We start from the raw sequence: 22,153 nt of genomic DNA on the forward strand, positions 1-22,153 counted from the left end.
GTATGTGCATGTAGCTTTCAATATCAAAACAAGTGGGGAAAAAACAAGACAGCAAATGATACAAAGATCTGCTCCAAGTTATAGTATTCATGTGACTGTGGTAACTCAACTTTCTAATATCCTCTGTGTCAGCTCTGTGCATAGACATTACATTGACAGGTCTATCATGTGCATGTCTGTGCAGGAGCACCTGGATATTCTCCAGCTGGTATTCCAGGTCGGTCCTCTCAGTTTTCAGCAGGTCAGTCTGGTCCAGGGCGTCCTGCAGCCCCTGGGTCAGGCGGAAGATGTGGGTCTTCTGAGCGTCCATCTGCTGCTGCAGCTTCTCTTGCTGTGGAGATAAAACCGCTCTTTCGTCACCGTTTGCACTCGGTGACTTTGCCACTTGAGCTTCTTACAATTGATTATTTCCGGTGATAGCAGCGGCTTAACCTTGCAGCATGGTTTGACATTTGTTACACAACGCACGCAAGAGAAACAAGTTTATATTTGGTAATAGTAATTTGATTTGCAGCAACAGCATGAATCATGGAATAAAAACATGAAGACATAAGGTAACAAGCACAAAAACAATTGAACAACTAATATTTAGGTACTTTGTTGATGTTTGAAGTCAAAAATAAACAATACAGCCCGTGAAGGAAACTAACATTAAACTGAGATTTTAATTAAATTTTAATGTGCCGTTTCTATTTCATGAACTTACCTAAACTGATAAAAAAAATGCTCCATCTCCAAGTATTAAAGAAAATTAAAATTTAAAAGATTTGCGTATGCGCCCCCTTATCCAGATCAGCACCCCTTGGGTCATGCCTCACCTCTCCAAACAATTTCATGGAAAAAGGTTTGAGTAGTTTTGGGGTAATCCTGGGAAACCTAAGTCAGTTCCGGTTTGGGAGATATGACAGCTTGTTTTTTTGCAGGCAGCTGAGAGTCTTTATTCTCAATTTAAGGATTTTCACTCTGAAGTTCTGTGATATTGTTGCTCACACAGCATCTTTCCCCACAGATATCAGTGACGTCTGGGACTGTTAGGGCCGTTCCAAAAGCTTCAGTATATGATTCTTGAATTAGATCATGGTGGATTTTGAGATCTGCTTTGAATCATTGTCCTGAAGTAGAAGCCAGCCTCTTTTTAGTGGGTTTGTTGATATTGAGTGGGAAACATCCATCCCTTTCTGTGCAGTGTTTCCTGTGCCACTGCCACACAACCCAGATGCAGATAACAAGGAATGTGTTCTGTTTGAAGACTTCAGATGCTGACTTTTGTGATGAGGTTGCATCTTTGATTTCCTTCTGGTGACTCCTGTGTAGACCCTGTTATACGCTGCAAAGTGAACGACCCTCCGGTGTTAGCTACACTGTCTTGCGGCTCCTCTGCAGTTACATGATAGTCTCTGATATCATTTGCAGCCTCCCCTGTTTTATAGGTATCAGTTTGAGGCTCAGTCAGTTTCTCAGAGGTGCTAATGGATGTTGAGTAATACTTCAAGGTTTAAATACTCAGAGATACTATTATCAAACTGTGGATTAATCGTAAGCTGGAAAAACACAATATGAGCTTGTGACCTTCCTATTGAGTACACATTTTAAGAAAGACCCATTGTAATGTCAGCTGTTAGCTGCAGGGGCTGTATTTACTTCTCATCTACTCAGAAATCAACAAAATGAATAATACATGTCTGTCTGTGAGAAAATAGAGAATGTACCTCTTCCAGCAGTCTCTGCTTCAGATCCCTCTCACTCTCCAGCTTTTGCTGCAAACTGCGGGCGTTCATCTCCAGCATGGCATGCTTCTTCTCCAGATCATTCATCTGAGAAGAGAACGCAGGAAGAATTTGCTGCAACATCTGTTAACCACAAGCAGTACAGTGCTACTTAAACAGTGTGGAAATGCTCACAGTGTCTGCAAGGCTCTCAGCTTTGAGTTTCTGGTCTTTGAGGGCCTGCTGCAGGGCCAGGATCTCAGCCTTGTGTTCCTTCACTGCCTGGTCCACAGCCTGACGAGACTCTGAGCTGCGCTGCTCCGAACGAAGCCTACAACATACAGCATGACATGTTCCCACTGATCATTTTTGTATACTCTCTGAGTGAGACTATAATGTGTTTACTGGCTCTTTTTCTATTACAGTAATTATTTGAATATTCTATTTCTACACCCTTGCAAAGTGAGGAGCTGCTGGTTGCAGTTCTCTAAAGCAGTTACTTTACCCACTTTGCATCACATTGCCCTGCCCACACAAACTCAGAAAATAATTTTATATATTTCCCGGAATACCTTCTGATAAACCCTAGTGAATACGGCCAACCTGTTGTATTCAGTGTGTAGGCAGAGGGATACAGATCCAACAGAAACATTCAAAGCAAAAACAGTTTTCAATATAAATTATAAATAAACTGATACTGTCTTTGCAGATATTAAAGATCACTTCAGTCGATATATGTCCAGAGAAATATCATGTTGATGTTGTAAATATGTGTGAATGTTGATCACCTGTTCTGTTTCTCTATGTCCAGTAGTCTCTGGATGTCCCTGGTCCTCCTCTCAGCCTGGTTCTTCTCCTCCTCCAGTGTCGCCCTCCAGGCCTCCCACTGTCTCTCCTTCTCCAGCAGCTCGTCGTTCAGGGTCTCTAGCTCCAGAACCTGCTCCTCCAGCATGGTGCATGTGGTCTTCAGTGTCTCAAGGTTCTGGTGCAAAAAATGATTTAGATGAGAAATTCTTCTCAGGTTGAAAGCAAAAGTCATTACTTACTTCTCAGAAAAGACTGCGGATTTATAAAGGAGAGAGAGAGGAGTGTAGTTCACCAGATTAGAACTGTTGATGAACTATTAGGAACCTCTGTTCTCAAAAGACCTACTTGGAAAGCTTTAATATAAAATGTTGGGTTTATCAAGACAAACAAAACACAGCTGCATATCCTCTCCCTGACCCGATCACAACAAAAAAAGGGCCGTCACACAAACCGTCACACAAAAGGAAGAGGTAGGAGTTAAATGAAGAAAAAAAATAATAAAATAATATATATATATATATGAATGGCTCCAACATTAATAAATGAACAGGTGGCCATGTAAGCAATCCAAGTTTACTCTGAAAACCATTGATGTATCAATTTTGGTAACATTTTTATATCAGATGATCTGATACAGGCATTGGCAATGTGTCAATACAGGTCAAACAGGGCTGCCAAATTTTCAGAAAGATTTTATAGTTATTTAAAAAGTATATGTGATTTTTCTTCAGCTATTCATTTAAAATAACATTTAGATTTGGAAAGATGGTGGTTCCATTTCTCAATAAGCAGATCCATTGGAAAGTCAAATCCTGTAAGTTTTGTCATGATGTCGCTGAAGTATTGCCACAATATATTTATCTTTGTACATGACCATGAGCAATGTGAAAATAAGCCCTCTGTTATACCACATCTAAAACACACATTTTTAGGTTCATATTTATGGGATTTGTGTAGTGTGGATATCCACCTGTTGTATCAATCACAAGACTGCAATCAAAAAAGACTTATCAGTTAAAGACCAGTATCAGTGCTGCTGTAGGATTATTTACATGATATGTTTTGACACAATATTTCTCAGTGTTATTCACAGGGCCTTACACAAAGCCCTGTGTTTCATGTCTTACAACACACTGCTTTAGACAAAGCACCGGGAGACACATATAGCCTGTGCTGGTACTGCAGCCCTCTAGTCCAACGCTTCCACAGCTGACACGACCTGGGAGTGATGGGGATGACACATCCCTCCCACACACCACCCCATCCCTCGTCTATGACTTCCATCGGTGGTTACACAACCATCAGGACCGAGAGCGCTGCTGGACTCCCACACACATCTCCTCCCACGGGGCCAGCGCACACATCACACAGCCTCCTCGCTCGCACTCTCTCTCCCCCTGCATCCAGAATACAGCACATAACAATACTGAAATATTCCCAGGGTTTCTGCTGCCTGATTTACACTTAACACTGTCAGGGCTGGGAGAGATGTCTGGGTCACCTGTCAAACTGGTGTCTGACTGACCAAGTGTGAGTGGGAGGTGGGAAGAGGGACAGAGAGCGGAACAAGAGGAAGGAGTACATCTGTCTTAGAAAGAAAACTGCAACTGCTGGGTTTTTTCTTTTTTTTTCAAATGTTCAACCAATGACAGCTGCTATTATTGGCACGTTCATACAGAAATTTGAAAACTGGTGGATATTTTGGTGACCTGTTTCCTGAGTTGTGACTGGATTTGAAAGTCAGCGGTTTTTGTTTGTTTGTGTGTGTTTTACTTGGGAGGGGCAGTCCGTCCAAGGTGCTCTACAGAGTGAATGGATGGAGAACAGCAGGTATCACATATAAATTAGTGCAATGGATAATAAAGCCAACATAAATAATAGCAGTAAGGAGCAGTAAAGAGCAATGAATGCAGGATATGATAATAAATGTTCTTTTTATATCTCTTTAGATTTGCCCTGTGCGGATTTCTTGCAGACAAATATGTTTTTGTTTAACAAATCAAGTCTAACAAATGTTGTGAAAGTAAAGCGCAATTTTTTTTATCATTGTGGAACCTGAACTGTTTTACATCTTTGTTCACTTGCTAGCAGTCTTCCTCTTTCCTGCTTTTCATGGCTGTGTTGCTTGACATGTTACAGCCATCAGTAAATTAATGTGGGACCCACATGCAAGAACATTGTTCTATATCACCACCAGTGATAAAACGTTATTAACTACAGTTAAATGCCGGGTCTTTACTGGAGCACCAGGGATACTATGAGTTAAATAAAAAAAACTGCAGTTTGCTTCTCAAATCTAGAGTTCGACCACAATATGGGCAGATATTTAAGAGGCCAGTATCAGCCTGTTCTACCCACAAATCAACATGGCATACCAATATTGGATGATTGACCTTTTGACATAAGCAGATGAAGAACATATCATGTATCAGAACTTGACCACCAGCCAGGTACCTGTTTCTGGTTGTTCAGGTGCATCTCGCGGTCGGCCACTTCCCGACGCAGTCTGTCCACGTCCTGGCTGAGCTGCAGGCGGTCTTCTCTCTCATCCGAGGCCTCGTCCAGCTGCTTGGACAAGTAGAAGTTCTGACGGTTCAGCTCAGCGTTTTCCTGAGCGAGTGTGGTCAGCTGCTCCTCCAGATCTGTGATCACCTACCGAGAGTAACCAGGGCATGCAAGTTTAAAGAGAGCACGGTATACAGTTGATTCTGCAACAATAATATACAGAATCAACCAGGTAACATCAACTATTAATTGACCACAACATACATTTTCTTAATTTTCCTCTCTATTGTCTGTAAACTAATTCAAAGCCCTGAACAAATATGACTGTTTTGACATGAATTATATTTGACTATAAAGTAGACTGTGGTTCATAAAGGCACCTGAAAGTTGGATTAACTCCTCTGCAAATAAAAGGGTGAATAAACTCAGCTTAAGTAAAGGAAACCACCTCCACATTAGTTTTTTAAGCCTTCACCTATTTGACACATGAAATGTTTAAAAGAATCTAGGAGAAGAATCCCACTCTACTGTATTATACACTTAGTGTTCTCGCTAACATCTTGCATACAGGCATAGCTTTGTATGTATGATTATTCATCCACCATTGACCCAAGTAACCCATAGTCAAACTCACTGCTGCATTACTTTGATTTGATGCAGTGATCAGCTCTACTACTTGTTTCTAACTCAGGATTCAGGAATCGGAGGAAGGAGCCAGTTAATCATTTCATCAGCACCAGTGTGTTCCGTTAATCAGCCATGGTCACTGTGCACGCTGCAGGGAGACGGGGGTTAGAGGCTGATGAGGCTGAGGTGAAGAGCCCCTGATTCTCAGCTCTCATGAGAACATGTGTACCACGCAGAACTCAAGGTGGTGGGGAAAAGAGGCAAAGCTTTTAAGTACATAAATTAGCTGTCTGTTCTGGACTGACTCAGTGCTTCTGCTCCCCCGAGGCCGGGGACTGACAGTAGCAACTAAATACTTAAGGTGGGGCGGGACAGTCCGCGGTGGAGTGGATCAAGTGGTGATCTGGCAAGCCTCTGTATTTACTCTCCTCACCTCTCATCCTGATCTATAGAGCAACTCACAGACTTAAAGCAAATCCCTCCCAGAGCTTTGCATCCTCAAAACTGCTGAATACAATCAGCATCATACCATTTGTCAGGGCTGTGCGTACATCAAACATAAACTCTAGTTAGAGAGGCAGGAAATCAGTTCTGCAATTCCCTTGACTAACACTAATGTAACATTTACTGTACACCCATGGCACAAAATACAGAGGAACATCTGCTCTCTCTATCAAACAGACTAAGCGGCATAAATGCAGTGGAGAGTGAAGTCACCTGATGGTGCTTTGCAAACAGTTTCTAAATGTAACCACTTTGAGTCCATTCTTTGTAATCTGGATACTGCATGGCCGGCTGATATGGATACAACTTCATTCTACTGTAAAATTTGCAATCATTTTATTTTAGTTGAAATAACCATGTGGAATCCAAGAGGAGTCCTTTGAATTAAATATTGCAATGGTCTAACACAACCAGACATATTATATATTAATGCTGGTTTTAATATCAAATAAATTACCAAATTTATATAAAAATCCTAATAAAAGGGTGGAACATGACTCATAACACCACTGTGTTTCAAACACTCCTGGACTTTGCAGGGCCTATGCCCACGTAGATTCAACTGTTTGGAACCTCTCTACATCATGGCATTTATATTTATTTGAAAAAACACCCTTTATTCAAAATTTGAAAAATAGAAATAAAAGTGATCGAAAAAAAACTTCAAAAATGACCAAGCTGTCAAACAGTCAAAATGGTCATATTCAGGGTCTCCAGCTCGAGAACCTGCTCCTCCAGCATGGTGCATGTTCATCATAACTTAAGTGTTTCTACTGTCTTAAGTAGTGCAGCCAAAAATGTCACTGTAGTCTATTTGGATAGGAGGAAAGTTTCTGGTATTTTCAAGACAGAAATAGTTGAACCTTGGAGGGGCAGGGATTCTCTCAGTATATTTTCGGGAAATATTAGGGAAAGGTCTGTCAATACAAGTTCAAATAATGTGACATTCAGCAAATGATCCAGACAGCTTGTTTGGTTCCACAATGTTCAACAGACGGACCAACAGAGAGACTGACGTTTCAAGTCTTACAGGAGCAGTGCAAAAAACAGAGTGAAATTTCAAGATCTGCTCGTTGCAGAATCTGTCTGCGTTGGCCTGGACGTTGGCCAGCTGGATCTATGGACAAGTGCTCTCTAAACAGTTTGTGAGTGGGTGGATCTCGAAACAAGGGCATTGGGATAAAGGAAGATCATAGTGGCTTCTGTGTTTATTAAAGATATATTCATTTTAAAGCACTCAATGAGACTAAATCTGTTTCTCAAGGTTAATGGGACCATCAGGCTCCACAGTGACACCATCCAATGCTGCATGACATTAAGAACTATTAAAAAAGGAACTGCATGTTGTTGTGTACTTGTGTTGGTGACTGTACCTTTGCAAATGTCAAAAAACGATACTTGAACAGGGTAAAGCTTTGGGATTCAAACATACTTTAACAGCTGCGCTCAATATCTATAAGATAAATGAATAAACAACTTTTAATTCACTGTAAGATCGGGACAAGAACTTAAACAGGTGAAGAACATAGCTTGCTTGAATAAGATTCAGCTACTTTTGATTGGTTTCGTCATGTATCATTATTCGGTTGACCTCACATGATGCCTCATTATCAGAAGCTATGGTAACAAGAAGATTTAATCTTGTAAAATAAAGCAAGAGCAGGATATGGGTTTAAGTAGGGAAGACAATGACAAACTAGTCCACAGGGTTTCAAGGTCATGTCGAGTATGTGACACCATGAAGAGATATCCTGTTCACCAGGCCAAAATAAGCTCTCTGAAATATCCTTGAGGCGTTCCTGAGATATCATGCTCATGAGAATGGATTAGATGGACAGAAAACAAAATGCCTCTGGCTACAGAATAGTTGGCGTAGATGAATACAAAATTGTCCATGATGCCTCATCAACCATGATGCTTGGATAACAGCCGTTATCGTCCTGTTACTGTTCCAGCAGATCTGGTGAAAGCAAACTGCTCATTTGAGAATTATTCTATCACTAATTTGGGAGAGTTTTAAAACATCAGTGTGGAGCCCGAAGGTGATGACAGTTTGAGTAAATAATACACTTCCACAAAAGTAAATAAGGATGATGAGTGTGATAAATGGAAGTACAGGGAAACTTAACACAAGAATGACAGAAAACCCTTGTGAGTGTCAACCCTTGGTTGTTAGTGCGGATGTGTGAAGCTTCAGCTGACGCACAATGTCACCAGAAAATGTCACTATCTATTCCTGGAGAAAATGATAAAATAAACTGTGAGCGAGTAGGTGAGCAACTTACCGCACAACTGTCTCTCAAGGTATCAAACCTGCGTTGTATATCATCCCTGTGTGCCTAAGTGATATGACAAGACAGAGGGGGACAGATTTCAGTGAATTATGTAAAATCTAAAGAGACATCATGTTCATCTTTCCTCTACTTCCTCTGTCTCTCACTCTGAGCACAGTGATCTCCTCCTCAGCCTCGGCAGTGGTCTCCTCCAGCTCAGTCTTGGCGTGCTGCAGTTGGTTCTCCACAGCCCGGCGAGCCGCCTGCAGGTTGCTGATCTGGGATTCGCGTTCTTGCAGCGACAGGGTCAGCTCCGACACTTGACGCTTTATCTCCAGCTTCTGTTCCTCGTTCTCCAGCCCGATCTGCAAAGGCCGACAGAAAGGAAGCCATTCAGGATCAGGGAGCAGGAGGAGAGGATTCATCCAAAGGAGCAGTGAGAGAGACATGTTGACTTGACTCAACTGCAGGGATGAGAGGGCATTACACCTGACACCTCACTGTGTCGGAGTCCACCTTGATTTATTGTGCTGCGTTCTATGTTATTGAATTTTAAACAATATGATTTTTCCCTCTACTACACAATTATAACTACACATCTGTATGTTTTTTAACAAGTAAGTTGGTAATTACAAGAGATTCAGACATCAATGCTAGGATTAGTAACCTATGAAATAAGTATATGTATATACAGTGGGGTCACTTGAAGGAAATTGACTCTTTCTCATTGCAAGTAGAGGAGTTTGCATTTGAGTTTTTTTCCCCAGTGACTCATCTTCAATGTCCCAAACACGCCTGAAACCGAGAAGCACTCTCACCTCGCTGTCGTGCCAGTGTTGCATTTCACACGACTCAAAGAGAAAACTGCTGTCGCATACTGTGTCTAAGGTATAAAACACCAATAAGTATAAGATATAAAAAAGACATAACAAAAACATTAAGTTGCAAAGGAAAATTGCTGTGTCAACATCTAGACTGACAAAATAAAGAACAGAAGTGTGTCATATTCCCTCGCAGGTGATGGGAGCCGGAACAGATAAACCCTTCTGTCTACTGAAGAGTCAACTGACCCGGGAGGGAATGCTAACTGTATCCATTCCCGGTGCAGACAAAAGCCAGATGTTGGTGGGTGATTTGACCAGTTGAAAACTTAAGCTAAGCAAAGTTTGATTGTGTAGATTTGTTCAAAACAGCTGAAAAAGGACTTGGTATTGAAACAGTTTTTGGCACAAAGGGGACAGCTTGACTGAACGTTTGACTGTGTGTTGTTGATGGTAAAAACTTGTATCTAATAATCTATCCACCCACGAATCTCACTTCCCTAACCCTACTTTCTGCCCTGACCCCTTTAATATCTTCTCACCTCTCTGAGCCTGGTTTCCTGCTCCTGCACACGGCTCTTATTGCTTTGCTCCTGCTGACTCATTTTCTCTAGATGCTCTTCCAGTTTGGCATTCTGGGCCTCCAGCTTCCCAGCCTGAGACTCCAAGTAGAATTTCTGCTGGCGAAGCTCTGAAATCATCTCCTCCTGGGCTTTCCTGAAAACAACAACACACATGAACATGCAACACTTCCTGGATATCGGCAAACCTTCCAGGTATTATTATGTACAAGCCACCTTCTTGTGTGCTCCTTTTGTTCATCTTATAACAGCATTATGGTTGAAGCAGATATTATATTTGTGACAACAATAGAAGGCCACAGCTTTTCCTTGAATTCACAATAGTGTATTTAATGAAAAAATAGTTTTTCAATGCTTTTAATCTATGGTTGAATGGAAAAACAATGTTTTGTGTATCAGTACTTACATGTTTTTCTGTGTGTAGATACTGCTGTTGGCTGCCAGTTTGTTTGCCTCAGACAGCTCAGCAATTCTCTGCTCCAGGCTGTTCATCTTGGAGTCCATAGCATTTATGATCTGAATAGAAATGATAGAGACGATAACTTGTGCTTTAATTAAACATTCAGTTGGATCTTCACATCACTTGCTTGAACTAGGCTCAGGTTTGGGCTCACTACTGTGTTCTCGACAAGGACCTACCCAGGTTATTCCAAACAAGAAAATCTGTGTCAGTGTGATAAATGGTGAAATATGCCTGAAATAGTGTCAAGCCGGTCAGTTCTTACCGCCTTCTGTTCACCGATGATACTGCACTTTTCCCGCACCTCCTCCTCATATTTGCTCTGACTGGACTCCAGCATCTCCTTATCGGCCATGTCCGCCTTCATCTGGGTTTCCAGCACCTGCTCAGTGCCAGGCAGCCCACATAACCAGAACCAAAATATCACTTAACAGGACATAGGTTGGTGTGAAGAGGACAGACACAAGGCAAACCAGCTGAAGCATGACCACTAAACATAGCACAGTGCGCTTCCTGTAATTTCACATTGCATCCTACGCTCGTGACACGTGTGTGAGTGAGTTTATGTGTTCTGACATGTTACCTTTATCTTGTCTTCATAGTGCTTCTCCTTCTGCTTCAGATGAGTCTCCAGTCGCTGGGCTGTGGCATGAGTCTCTCGCAGGTTCTCCTCCAGCTCCTGCACAAAAATAAAAACATTCATTTTAGTTAGACACTGCATATTAAAGATGAGCAGTCACTTGCCTAAAGGCTGAAAGTAACCCAAACAACCACCCCCCTAAAAATTGGTGATCAGATAGAGGGGATTCAAACAACTCTCAAACCACTAACACCTAATCACACTCAGTGATGGTAATGTGCCTCATCATCTTTTCAAATACACTTATAATCAGGTTTTATAGAGCTCAAATGAGGGTGTTTTGATTGTAATGGAGCCAAAAAGAAATTGAAATGCCATCCCATCACACAGGTGTTATTTCGTATTTGATATAAGATATAAGTGTTTAAAAGATGGTGATTTAATGAATAATTAAAAAATAAATACATCTGTCCCCTGTCTTTAATACTATGGATGTTTTAAGTAAGTGCATCCATCCATTACCTAGTTCTGCCCCTTATCATCACTGGGGGACTCTTTATTGCACAGGAAGCTCTACTGATGAAACTCCCAAACTACCTCACTTCTCCTCTCTCAATTAAAACTAGTCACTACAGCCCACAATCTGATATATCAAGCTGACACACGCAGAACTGGGTTCAGATGTTACGCAACTTTAAATGGAATGAGCTGCAATCTGTCCTTTCACTGCAGAGTTAAATTCCCCTCAGTGATTTTAGATCTTTGTTATCTGACGTTTTTCATGATTCTAGTAAATGTTTTAATTAACTCTTTGTTGTGTTGGGTTGATTTGCTGTCAATGTCAAGAAATAATCTCAAAGATACTGCCTAATAAAACAAGATAAAAGAAAAGAAAAGAAAACTTGACGCTGAAATGTAATCCAGCAATAATTTAATTTTATTTTATGTAATAAATAATAATATTTTACTTAATTTCATGGTATATTGTTAGGTTCTACTAAGTCAAACAGTCTGCCATGCTAAAGGCCCATTCTCAGTATCCTTATTCTTAGGAGGACATGTTACAGACCTTAGAAGCTATTTAAGATTCCTAATGTTAAAATTAAAACCTTTATTGGTGCTGCATCCAAATTGCTGTCCCCTGGTCCCCAGCACACCCATCAGTTGTCAGTTATTCTGGCTAAACTGACCTCTAATCTGGTTGCAGCTGGGTGAATGGTTTGCAGTAGATTAAAAACAAAAGCAACAGGGGAGTGAGAGAATGAGACATGTCAATCTTACTCAGTCTGTTTATCTCCACACTATTGAGGAAATCTATTAAAAAGCACTTTTGTGGGTGTTTCATGAGTGTTTTAGGGTTTTTTAGATTTAGAAGATATCACATATGACTGATTATTATTATATGAGGCACCTGTTTACAGCCTGTATGTAGAAATGCTAGTTTTCTTAAATATACTAGATGGAAAACCTATGTTTTTTTTTCAGAACTATTCAACAAAATAGCACTCCCCCTGCTATGATGACAATTAGCTGTGTTTATATCGCTCTGCACAGGAGATGAAAGGTGGGTCATACCAGAATCTTATCTGCCATCTGCTGAATCTGCTGGGCCTTGCTCTGGATTTCATCTTTCAGTTTAGTCTCTCGGCGCTCAACAATCTCCAGTCTCTTCACCTGGTTCTCAAGAGTCTTCCTGCCATCCTGCACACAATGGATGAGAGTAATAAAAAGACACATACAGACAAACACAGGGTTTATGTGACCTATCGGATAGTTCTTAAGGTTTTTTAATAAATGCAACCTCAGGTCAGAAGATCCACAGTCCAATCCAAAGTGATTTCTGCTATGTGGACATCAAACACATTTAGTGGGAAGGCTAATTGGACCTAAAGCTTCTGCCTTAAGGAAGAACTGATGATCCCCTGTGGCAGCCGGATCCAATTGGCTTGTTAGAGCTTGCACATCTGCAATGTTTATATCTCATTATTCTAAATTCCTCACAATGGTTCCAGAGAGACCATTTGCATCCATGCGTGATGGTGTGAGAGATTTTAGGAGCCGTGTTACTTTAACCACTTGCATATATTTTTTCTGTTCACTCTCCTGTCTGAATTAAAAGATTCTTATACCACATTTCCTTATCTATAGCTCATTGTGAAGTGTTATTTTAGAAGAACTCATAAGATCCCCTTAAAAATTGTGTATACTCTATAGGTCACTACAGAGACTGCATACAATTTTAACAATATTCATCCGTATATGTAGTATACATTGCAGAATTTTGTTAAACAAATGAAAAAATAAGAACTTTGAAAGTTTAACATTAGTAAATACTTGTATACTACAACGCCATGCCACCATGGTAATGGGCAGCTAAGAAGATGGGCGGTATTCTAGCTCCTCCAGTCTGCATTCCAAATGGTCCAAGGGCAATATACTGTACCCCAAATTGCAGCTGATGGCTGTGCTGACAATGTATGAATGTATTGTAATAAAAAGCACCGCATATAAAAGCACTCTATCAATGTGTGTGAGAATGCGGCTTGCACTAAAAGCACTTTGAGTGGTGGATAAGACAGAAAAAAGCACTAATATTCCAATATAAGCCTGATTAAGTAAAAGGTCTGAATAAGACACTGTAAACAGCATTTTCTGATACCTTAACCTGAACAAGATCATACTCGGAATAAGCAATAATTAAATTAAGACAAGTGGAGTATTCCGACCTTAGTCACATTTTGTAGTCCTATTGAAGTTCTCACAGCATCTAACAACATCCACATACCAACTGCTTGACAACGCATGCCCTCGGTGTAAATGAGATGGGAAAATAAAAAGAAGTTGTAACTTTTGCAAAATTAGATAGAAACCATCCAAAATGGTATCTGGTAGTATCTGATGCAGTGATTAGGGTTGCAAAGGGGCGGAAACTTTCCGGTAAATTTCCGGAAACTTTCCATGGGAAGTTAAACTCAGGAATTTTGGGAATTTTGAAAAAAAACAAAAACGCAAATGAAACACTGAGCAATAAAAACATCATTCAAAACTCTATTTTATAGATGTATGGATGCAGCACACACTGCACGTTGAATTTCAACCCTCCACTGTGCATTCTTCCATCACATGCACAGATAATTCCCAGCATCCTACACACTACAGCAGGGCTATTGAGGCCTGCTGTAGAGTGCAGGACTAGTCAGGTAAGTTTCGATGATATTACTGGGGAAAATATATTAGCATGCTGATTGAGGATTGTTCATCTGTTCATCTAGCCTATTTCCATTCATTTTCATTTATCCATCAATTGTAAAATATTTTACAGACGATTCCAATTGTTTGGCTAACTATTTATATCTCTGGCATTGCATTAGTGTTTTTTTACAAACTTTCTTCTCATCATATTCTACAGAACAATGCTACGTGCACTATCTCATGTGTGGAGACATTTCACCCCATCCAATGTAGAAGGAAAGGCTGTGTACATTAGCAAATACTGTGCAAAGACCTATGTTAAGAATGACACAACGATGCAGAAGCATATAGTCAAGTGCCCAAAGTTTCCTCAGGGCTCAAATCAGCCTATGACAAAAAAAAATGTTTATATTAATGTCTGTATATGACAAGGTAAATACAGTTAGTATAAATTACCTACAACATTTCCAGTTTATTCCCGTTTATTCCCGTTAATTCCCGTATATTCCCGTATATTCCCGTATATTCCTGTCAATTCCCGTTAATTCCCGTTAATTCCCATGGAAAGTTTCAAACTTTGAATATTCACGGAATTTTGCAACCCTAGCAGTGATGCAAGTCATAATCAGACTATGGTCTGTCCCATGGAAAAGGGAATATGAATGGAATATTCTATTAGAAACAAATAACTGAAATAATGTCTTATTCTGAATAAGGTCAATAGTCTGAATATTGATGTCCTTGTAAACGTAGTCACTGTGTTTAGGTTTACCCAGTGTTCCCTTGTGGTACTGTTACCAACCACAAAATACAAAAATCACAGGAACTCAAGTGGATTTGCTTTCTAAGTTATGATCAACCCTGACAACTGAGCATCTCAGCACCAGTGCTCTATGAAAGGTGCAAAAGAAAATCATGGCTAGACATGAACACATGGGCTCTTTGTGCTGAGCAGATACAAAGGCCAGATTTATTTATGCAACAAGTTTAACAAATAATGTGTTGAGGCTGCATATCAACAAATGGCATGTTACAAAGAATAATGATACAAACTGGCAAGATGTTAAAACATACTGTATTTATGCAATGCTGTGTGTTTGTGTACTGTGTATGACTGAGGTGTGGATGTACCTCAGTCTCACGGAGGCGTCTACGCAGGCTGTCACTGGAGTCTTCCTTGTTCTGGAACCTCTCCAGATCTCGTTCCATGCGCTCTTTGGCCAGTCTCATACTCTGAAGGAGGTCTGTAGCCTCACCACTGGCCTTCAAGGCCTAGATGATAAGAGAAAAATATCAATCACAACGTTTGTGTCTGTGCATGTTATGTACAGAAACTTCAAGAGAAAGTTGATATCAACCTTGTGTTATTTACAGTTCACTCCAGCAGCGTATTACACCTCCTACAACTCTTCTTTCAAACATTCCCCTCATGGCCATAAAATGGCTTAAATGTAACTCTACACATTCTTTCCTCATTTTGCAACTGAGATCATTTAATATGTTAATGTGGCCCTGTCTCCTCAAACATATCAAACTGGACCACTGACATCCTGAAATCAACTTGGAAGTGATAATTTCACAGCTCCTTGATCAGAAGATGAAATTCTTATAGTTCCTAATGGCTTCTTGGGATTGGACAGACCCAATGTTTTGTTTTTTCAAGAAATGAGAAGACCGCAATATCTTCCTCACTGTAATACTCTATTATGTTAAGTCCAATAGTACAATACTCAGCCATTGCACTGTACATGTTTAAAAACTTGATCTTCACCGTATGGGAATATTAATTGTGCACAATATAATTAATCAGATATACAGTTTATGCAGCTACACCACTTTCATACCCCAAACAACACTGGGTAATACTATCTATTAGTTGTTGATAAAGTTAAGGAGCGTAAGAAATAACTGCTAATTCTTCATTTGCTCATTCGGTGCTTACTAGTAAACAAAGTACTTAACACAACTATTATGAAAGTCTGATGCTTCTGATTATATCTGAGGTTTGCATTTAGTCAAAAGAAGATCAATCCTAAATGTGGCTCAGCCAGTCTGAAATATCAGCCTCATGTGTTCTTGGCAGAATTGATGGTACTTTTAAATATTTATTTCTAGGAAAAAGAGAATTAGGCTGAAAATCTTTATGAATAAAAAAAAAAACAGCTTGACGCCAATAATTAAACAGTAACCCTCATTTCTGAGACAGCTTGATTGTTTTTGGTCCTGAGCCCAAATCAGACTGAGAGAAAAAAAAGGAGGTCAGTGAGGGTGAAGATGCAGTTGATTCGCTCATCATAAAGTGTAAAATTCTGTTTGATCTCTTGCTTTCGGGAGTACAAGCTGGCATAAATTATTCAGTTATCTTCCCAGCAGAAATATTCTACCTTGGTGAGCTTCTCTTGAAGATCTTGGATCTTTGTCTGTTGCTCAACATTGGCCTAAATGAGAAAAACACGGTCATCATGACATGTACATTTTAATGATACGTGAAACTGAATGATCATCATTGGTTAATGCAACTTGTCAATGTCCTATGTATTTTTGCCATCCTCACAAATTACAAAATCTTAATCCAATTAAATGAGCATCAGAAACTACCTTCTCCAGCTTGGTGAGCACATCCTCTACGTCAGTTCTGCCCTGCTCTTTAACCTGTAAAGATACAGGAAGACCAGTGAGACCCCTTCCTGAAATGATCATGGCAAGTATATTCTTATAGAATTACGTTGCATATGTAAATGTGCAGCTTATGGCAAATAAAGCAGAACTTGTTCCCATATAACTGTGAGAATCATTAACAGCTTTCGTTGCAGTGTAGACCTTCTGCATCCTGTGGTAGTCTGCAGCCTTCCTCTTCAGCTCCTCGCTGGACTGTCGGGACTCTTTCAGCTCCGCCTCATACAGGTCGCTACGACGACGGGCAGCCGACAGGTCCTCCTCCAGCTGTCTGATAGAGACTCTCATCTCTTCCAGCTGGGCGTGATATTCCTGTGAAAAGACCACAGATAAGAGAGGAGAGGAGAGGAGAGGAGAGGAGAGGAGAGGAGAGGAGAGGAGAGGAGAGGAGAGGAGAGGAGAGGAGAGGAGAGGAGAGGAGAGGAGAGGAGAGGAGAGGAGAGGAGAGGAGAGGAGAGGAGAGGAAAGGAAAGGAGAGGAGAGGAGAGGAGAAGAGAGGAGAGGAGAGGAGAGGAGAGGAGAGGAGAGGAAAGGAATTTCAAATCCGAGGAAAAGAAGATTCCACTTTTGCAGAACTCATAAATACTGCCAAAAAGTACCTGCACTTGAATCACTTTAAGGGATATTTCACCGAACAATTTAAATTCTCCCATTATCTACTTACTATGCCGATGGAGGGGTGGGTGAAGTGTCTGAATCCACAAAACACTTCTGGAGTCTCAGGGGTAAAGAGCATTGCAGACAAATCCAATACAATTTAACTCAATGGTGAGTCCTTCTACAGACGTGATAAAACAACAGAAAAAACACAACATGCCTCCATACTGCTACTGTGGTGTCACCCAAGACCTGACATTCAAATTTGACTCGAAACAGTGTGATTTACACCATGTTTTTGGCCTAGATGTTCACTGATAGCCTCCTCTGAGGCACGTTCACGTACACTCAGGCACCTCAGAACATCGCACAGACTCTCACCCAAGGGCTTGATCGTTTGTGTGGCTACGTCAGCTAGCATCGCCACTTCCGGTAGTGGACTTTTAGGCTAAAACCATGGTGTAAATGACTCCATTTCAAGTGGAATAGGAATTTCGGGACTTGCGGACACTTGGATGACACCACACGAGCAGTATTGAGGCATGTAGTGTTTTATTGCGTTTGAAGAAGAGGTCAATTTGGCGGCTACACTGTTTACCCCTGAAAAAGTGTTTTGTGGACTCAAACACTTCACCCACCCCTCCAGCATAGTGGGGAGTAGATAATGAGTGAATTTTCTTTTTTCTGTGAACTATCCCTTTAATCCGTTCATCCATTCATCTTCACTCTATTTGTTCAGTTAGACATTCCAGCAGCCTCGGTGTTGTTTGAGCTGAACACGTTTGACGAAAATGTTCTTTTTGGAAGCCACTGCATCATTCATGAGAGCAGCAGCATTCAGACTTATCAGGATAAAAATAGCTCAGCAGAGTGGATGTAATTAAAAGGCTAGAAGGAGGGCCTTTATATATATGTCCCTCATCCGACTACAGAGATACTTATATACAATATGGTAGCAAGTATAACCCGCTTATGATGTAAAAAGAGAGGGGATGTAAAGAGAAATAATTTGAGTAGCCAGAATCAATTAATGTACTTGTCTGTTTAAAAGTAATTGGTCACAGCCTAATAGATATAATTTCATCCTTCTCATCAGCGTACACTGGCCTGTCTGTCAGCCTGATAAAAAGTAGCATCCTTCTGGGAGACGCCAACACAGATTGGGACAAGTAAAATAGAACGCATCAGTCACGGTGAAAACAAACTAAAATAGTTTTGCTGAAGAGGAATGAATGGTTGCATAATATATAACCATGGAGCTAAGTGAAGAGACTTTCTCCCTGACCAGTTCAGCTCATGTTAACCAATATAATGTCAATATATATATGTGAGTTGTCGGTGTGGGTCAGATAAGAAAAGCCACCGCTGCTTACAGGTGTGTCTACTATGGAGAGCAAATAGAAGTTAAGAAGTTAAAAATCGGTGCTCACAGATCATTTTGGGCATTTTTAGGTCTCATTTTTCACTGAAAGATCATGTGATACACATTTGTAACCATTTAGAGTCTATTTTATCTCCATAGCCCTCCCCCTCAACGATCCGATTGACAGTCTGGATCTCCCGACAACCACCTTTCATCCGACTGTGACTTTCCTAGTCAGTAAAAGCTATAATGATTTCCTGTAATTCTTTGGCAAAACCATGACTCAGTGTGAGAAAAATTAAAGGAGAGGGAATTCAGCTTTCGATATGACAACAACAAACACCTAAAGCCTCACAGAGCATTTAATCCCTACACTTCCTTTATTACAGAGAAGCAGACATCTACTTCTCTATCCTGTTCTGCAAGTGCAGGACTTCAATTGCAATCTTTTGCATCACATACTTGCATCACTTATGTTAGAGTCTATCCATTGTGGATCATATACTTATGTTGAACAAGTCATAAAGTCATAATTGCGTTTCCTTGTTTGTCTGTTAGGTAGCAGCAATAGTAATATACTAATAGATTCAGTAATGACAGTTGTATCTTTTAACTTGATCTGTGGATCAGTCCAAAATTGTAAGGGTGGTAAACTAGTGCACTAAATTATTGTTTGAACTACACTCGAACATTTTATTATTCCCCACCATGTTTTTCCACTAATTAAACTTTCTGCTCTCACCCAAATACCAATTATGCAATCAGAGCTTAGCTACCAGGCCTGTCAAGCTTTGGTTTTCACCCCATGCCACAGCAGTGTGCATGGGGCTCTAATAAGGGAAACATGCTGATGCTGTTGTGTGTTTGTGAAGGGTTGTGCCTTTATATGTGGTCTTTCTGAAACAAGTGAGCTAAGCAGCCACACAGGGTTGAAAAGAGAGAAGAGAAAATAAAATTGTTAACTTCACTCATACTAGCTCATTACTAAACATCTGTTATACTTTCATTATCGATATCACTCATCCTCGTAGGGTCACAGGGGAGATGGAGCCTTTAATGATAAACACCCTTCAAGAGAACTCCTCACACAAAGACTCAAGTTTGATTTAAAGAACTAGATGTTCTGTGCTAAAAAATCCAGACACCGACAACTCACCTGTTTTTCCCCTGTATTTACAGAAATGCATTTTGGTATGATAATTAAAATTGGTTTGAACATAAACTCCAATCGTTTTCTTACTTAATATTACATTTGGAATTGTAATGGAGGATATTTATGAATGTAGGTGTATGAAAACACACCCTCTATTTACAGTCCATATAATAGAGTTTATGTTGTATTACAAACTCTCAATGTATATGAAGAAGAAAACAGTCAAAAAGACACCTACACTTTATTGTGTAACTTTCATTGTTTATTTTGTTAAAAATGTCAATCTCATATCTTTTATCTACTTGTATAAATGTAACTTATATACTGTAGTTGTCTACATTGTGTCCACCATTCTATGTAGAGCCTATAAATGATTGATTGAACTGCATATTGATATAAAATTTACCCTGGATATGTTGTGTGGTATCATCAGGGTTTGAACCACTTAGCAGGGTGTGGGGCTGTGCGTCACAGAAGTAGAGAAGTCAAAATAAGGGTTTTAAACAAAAGTCGGTTTATTAAATAACAAAAAGTCTTTCCTGAAGCAAAGCAAAAAGTTCATCCACTGGTCCTTAGTTGTCCTCCATCCACTTGCTTCTTCAGTGGGATCCTGTCCAAGGGATTTTCCTCCACGTCTCCTGCTCCTTGCTTGTGGCTGGTCTCCACTCCTTTGTTCCCCTCTCTCGCTCCCACACCTGAGCTCCAGCTTTAATGAGGGCTGAGGCCTTGGCACCTCCCCCAGCCGTGCCTTCTGGGAGATGCAGTTCCCCCGGCATCCATCTTGTGGGGATGTAGCCACTCTCCTGATGAGTCACATAACGCCCCTCTATAACCCGCCCTCTTGTGATGCCACACATCCCTCCCCTCGGACCTGACGTCCTCGGCAGGGTGAACGAGGCCCAAAAGGCATCACGGCGGGATAGTGCGTCAGCGTTTCCATGACTACGACCGGGCCTGTGAATGACAGAGAAGTTAAAAGGTTGCAGGGCTAAAAACCACCTAGTTACTCTACTGTTAGATTCTTTGTTTTTGGCCATCCACTGTAATGGAGCATGATCCGTTACTAGAGTGAACCTCCTCCCCAACAGATAGTATTTGAGTGTTTCTAGGGCCCACTTTATCGCTAAACCTTCTTTCTCGACGGTGGCATAGTTCCTCTCTCTTGGCAGCAACTTAGGACTCAAATAAAGAACTGGATGTTCCTCACCCTCATGGATCTGGGACAGGACAGCACCCAGCCCCACCTCAGAGGCATCTGCATGGACCACAAACTCCTTACTGAAGTTCGGAGCCGTAAGGACTGGTTTTGAACATAAGGCCCTCTTGAGATTGCCAAATGCTTCCTCTGCTTCCGGGGTCCACTTCACCATCCTCGAGTGCTTCTTTGTGGTCAGGTCTGTGAGTGGAGCAGCTATCCCAGCAAACTCAGGGATGAATCGTCTGTAATAATTTGCCAGGCCTAAAAACGATCTCACCTGCTTCTTTGTCAATGGGATGGGCCACTCTTGGATGGCAGCAAGTTCGCCTCCTGTGGCTTGACGAGGCCTCGGCCAATGGTAAACCCCAGGTAGTTTGTCTCACTGTAGGCCAGCTTGCATTTTTTGGGGTTCGCTGTCAAACCTGCTTCTCTTATGGACTCCAGGACCTTCTTCACCCGAGGCAAGTGACTATCCCAATCAGGACTCTGGATCACGACGTCATCTAAATACGCAGAAGCATAGTCTTTATGAGGTTTTAGTACCTGATCCATTAAGCGTTGGAAGCTTGCAGGTGCTCCGGCCAAACCAAAAGGCATTATCCGATACTGCCAGAGACCTCCCGGCGTGGCGAAGGCTGTTTTTTCCTTTGCCTCTGCTGCCAACGGAACCTGCCAATATCCTTTTGTGAGATCAAGAGTAGTTATGAACCGGGCATTACCCAGGCTTTCAATGAGTTCGTCAACACGAGGCATGGAGTAGGCATCAAATTCAGACACAGCATTCAGCTTTCTAAAGTCATTACAGAAACGTACTGTGTTATCAGGCTTGGCCACCAGGACGATAGGGCTTGACCAGGCACTCTTTGACTCTTCAATGACATTCAGTTCCAACATCTTTCTTACCTCTTCCTCAATCACTTTCCTGCGGGCCTCTGGTACCCGATACGGCCTTTGGTTTACGGTTTTTCCTTCCGGCGTGCGTACTTCATGCTCCACCAGGTGTGTGCAGCCCGGGAGGGAGGAGAAAACATCTTGGTTGCCTTCCACCAGCTCCTTTGCCTGCTGTAGCTGGTGAGGGGAAAGTTCGGGACCAAAACTCACTGCTTCCCG

The 22,153-nt window shown here is 41.1% G+C and overlaps 1 protein-coding gene across 1 annotated transcript in view; it reads right to left on the reverse strand.

The window, feature by feature from the left end:
- The window catches only part of LOC133002192 (citron Rho-interacting kinase), a 46,328-nt gene that overhangs the window by 13,500 nt on the left and 10,675 nt on the right, over positions 1 to 22,153 (reverse strand). Inside the window, exons 5-20 of the mRNA XM_061071959.1 lie at positions 16,877 to 17,044; positions 16,655 to 16,708; positions 16,441 to 16,494; positions 15,188 to 15,328; positions 12,440 to 12,565; positions 10,868 to 10,963; positions 10,550 to 10,666; positions 10,231 to 10,340; positions 9,786 to 9,960; positions 8,590 to 8,787; positions 8,435 to 8,488; positions 4,968 to 5,165; positions 2,495 to 2,688; positions 1,902 to 2,037; positions 1,710 to 1,814; positions 191 to 331 (exon numbers count right to left, since the gene is read on the reverse strand). Coding sequence (XP_060927942.1) covers positions 191 to 331; positions 1,710 to 1,814; positions 1,902 to 2,037; positions 2,495 to 2,688; positions 4,968 to 5,165; positions 8,435 to 8,488; positions 8,590 to 8,787; positions 9,786 to 9,960; positions 10,231 to 10,340; positions 10,550 to 10,666; positions 10,868 to 10,963; positions 12,440 to 12,565; positions 15,188 to 15,328; positions 16,441 to 16,494; positions 16,655 to 16,708; positions 16,877 to 17,044 — 2,067 coding nt within the window. The remainder of the gene's footprint in view (positions 1 to 190; positions 332 to 1,709; positions 1,815 to 1,901; positions 2,038 to 2,494; positions 2,689 to 4,967; positions 5,166 to 8,434; positions 8,489 to 8,589; positions 8,788 to 9,785; positions 9,961 to 10,230; positions 10,341 to 10,549; positions 10,667 to 10,867; positions 10,964 to 12,439; positions 12,566 to 15,187; positions 15,329 to 16,440; positions 16,495 to 16,654; positions 16,709 to 16,876; positions 17,045 to 22,153) is intronic.

The sequence above is a fragment of the Limanda limanda genome, chromosome 5, assembly GCF_963576545.1.
Source record: "Limanda limanda chromosome 5, fLimLim1.1, whole genome shotgun sequence".
NCBI lineage: Eukaryota > Metazoa > Chordata > Actinopteri > Pleuronectiformes > Pleuronectidae > Limanda > Limanda limanda.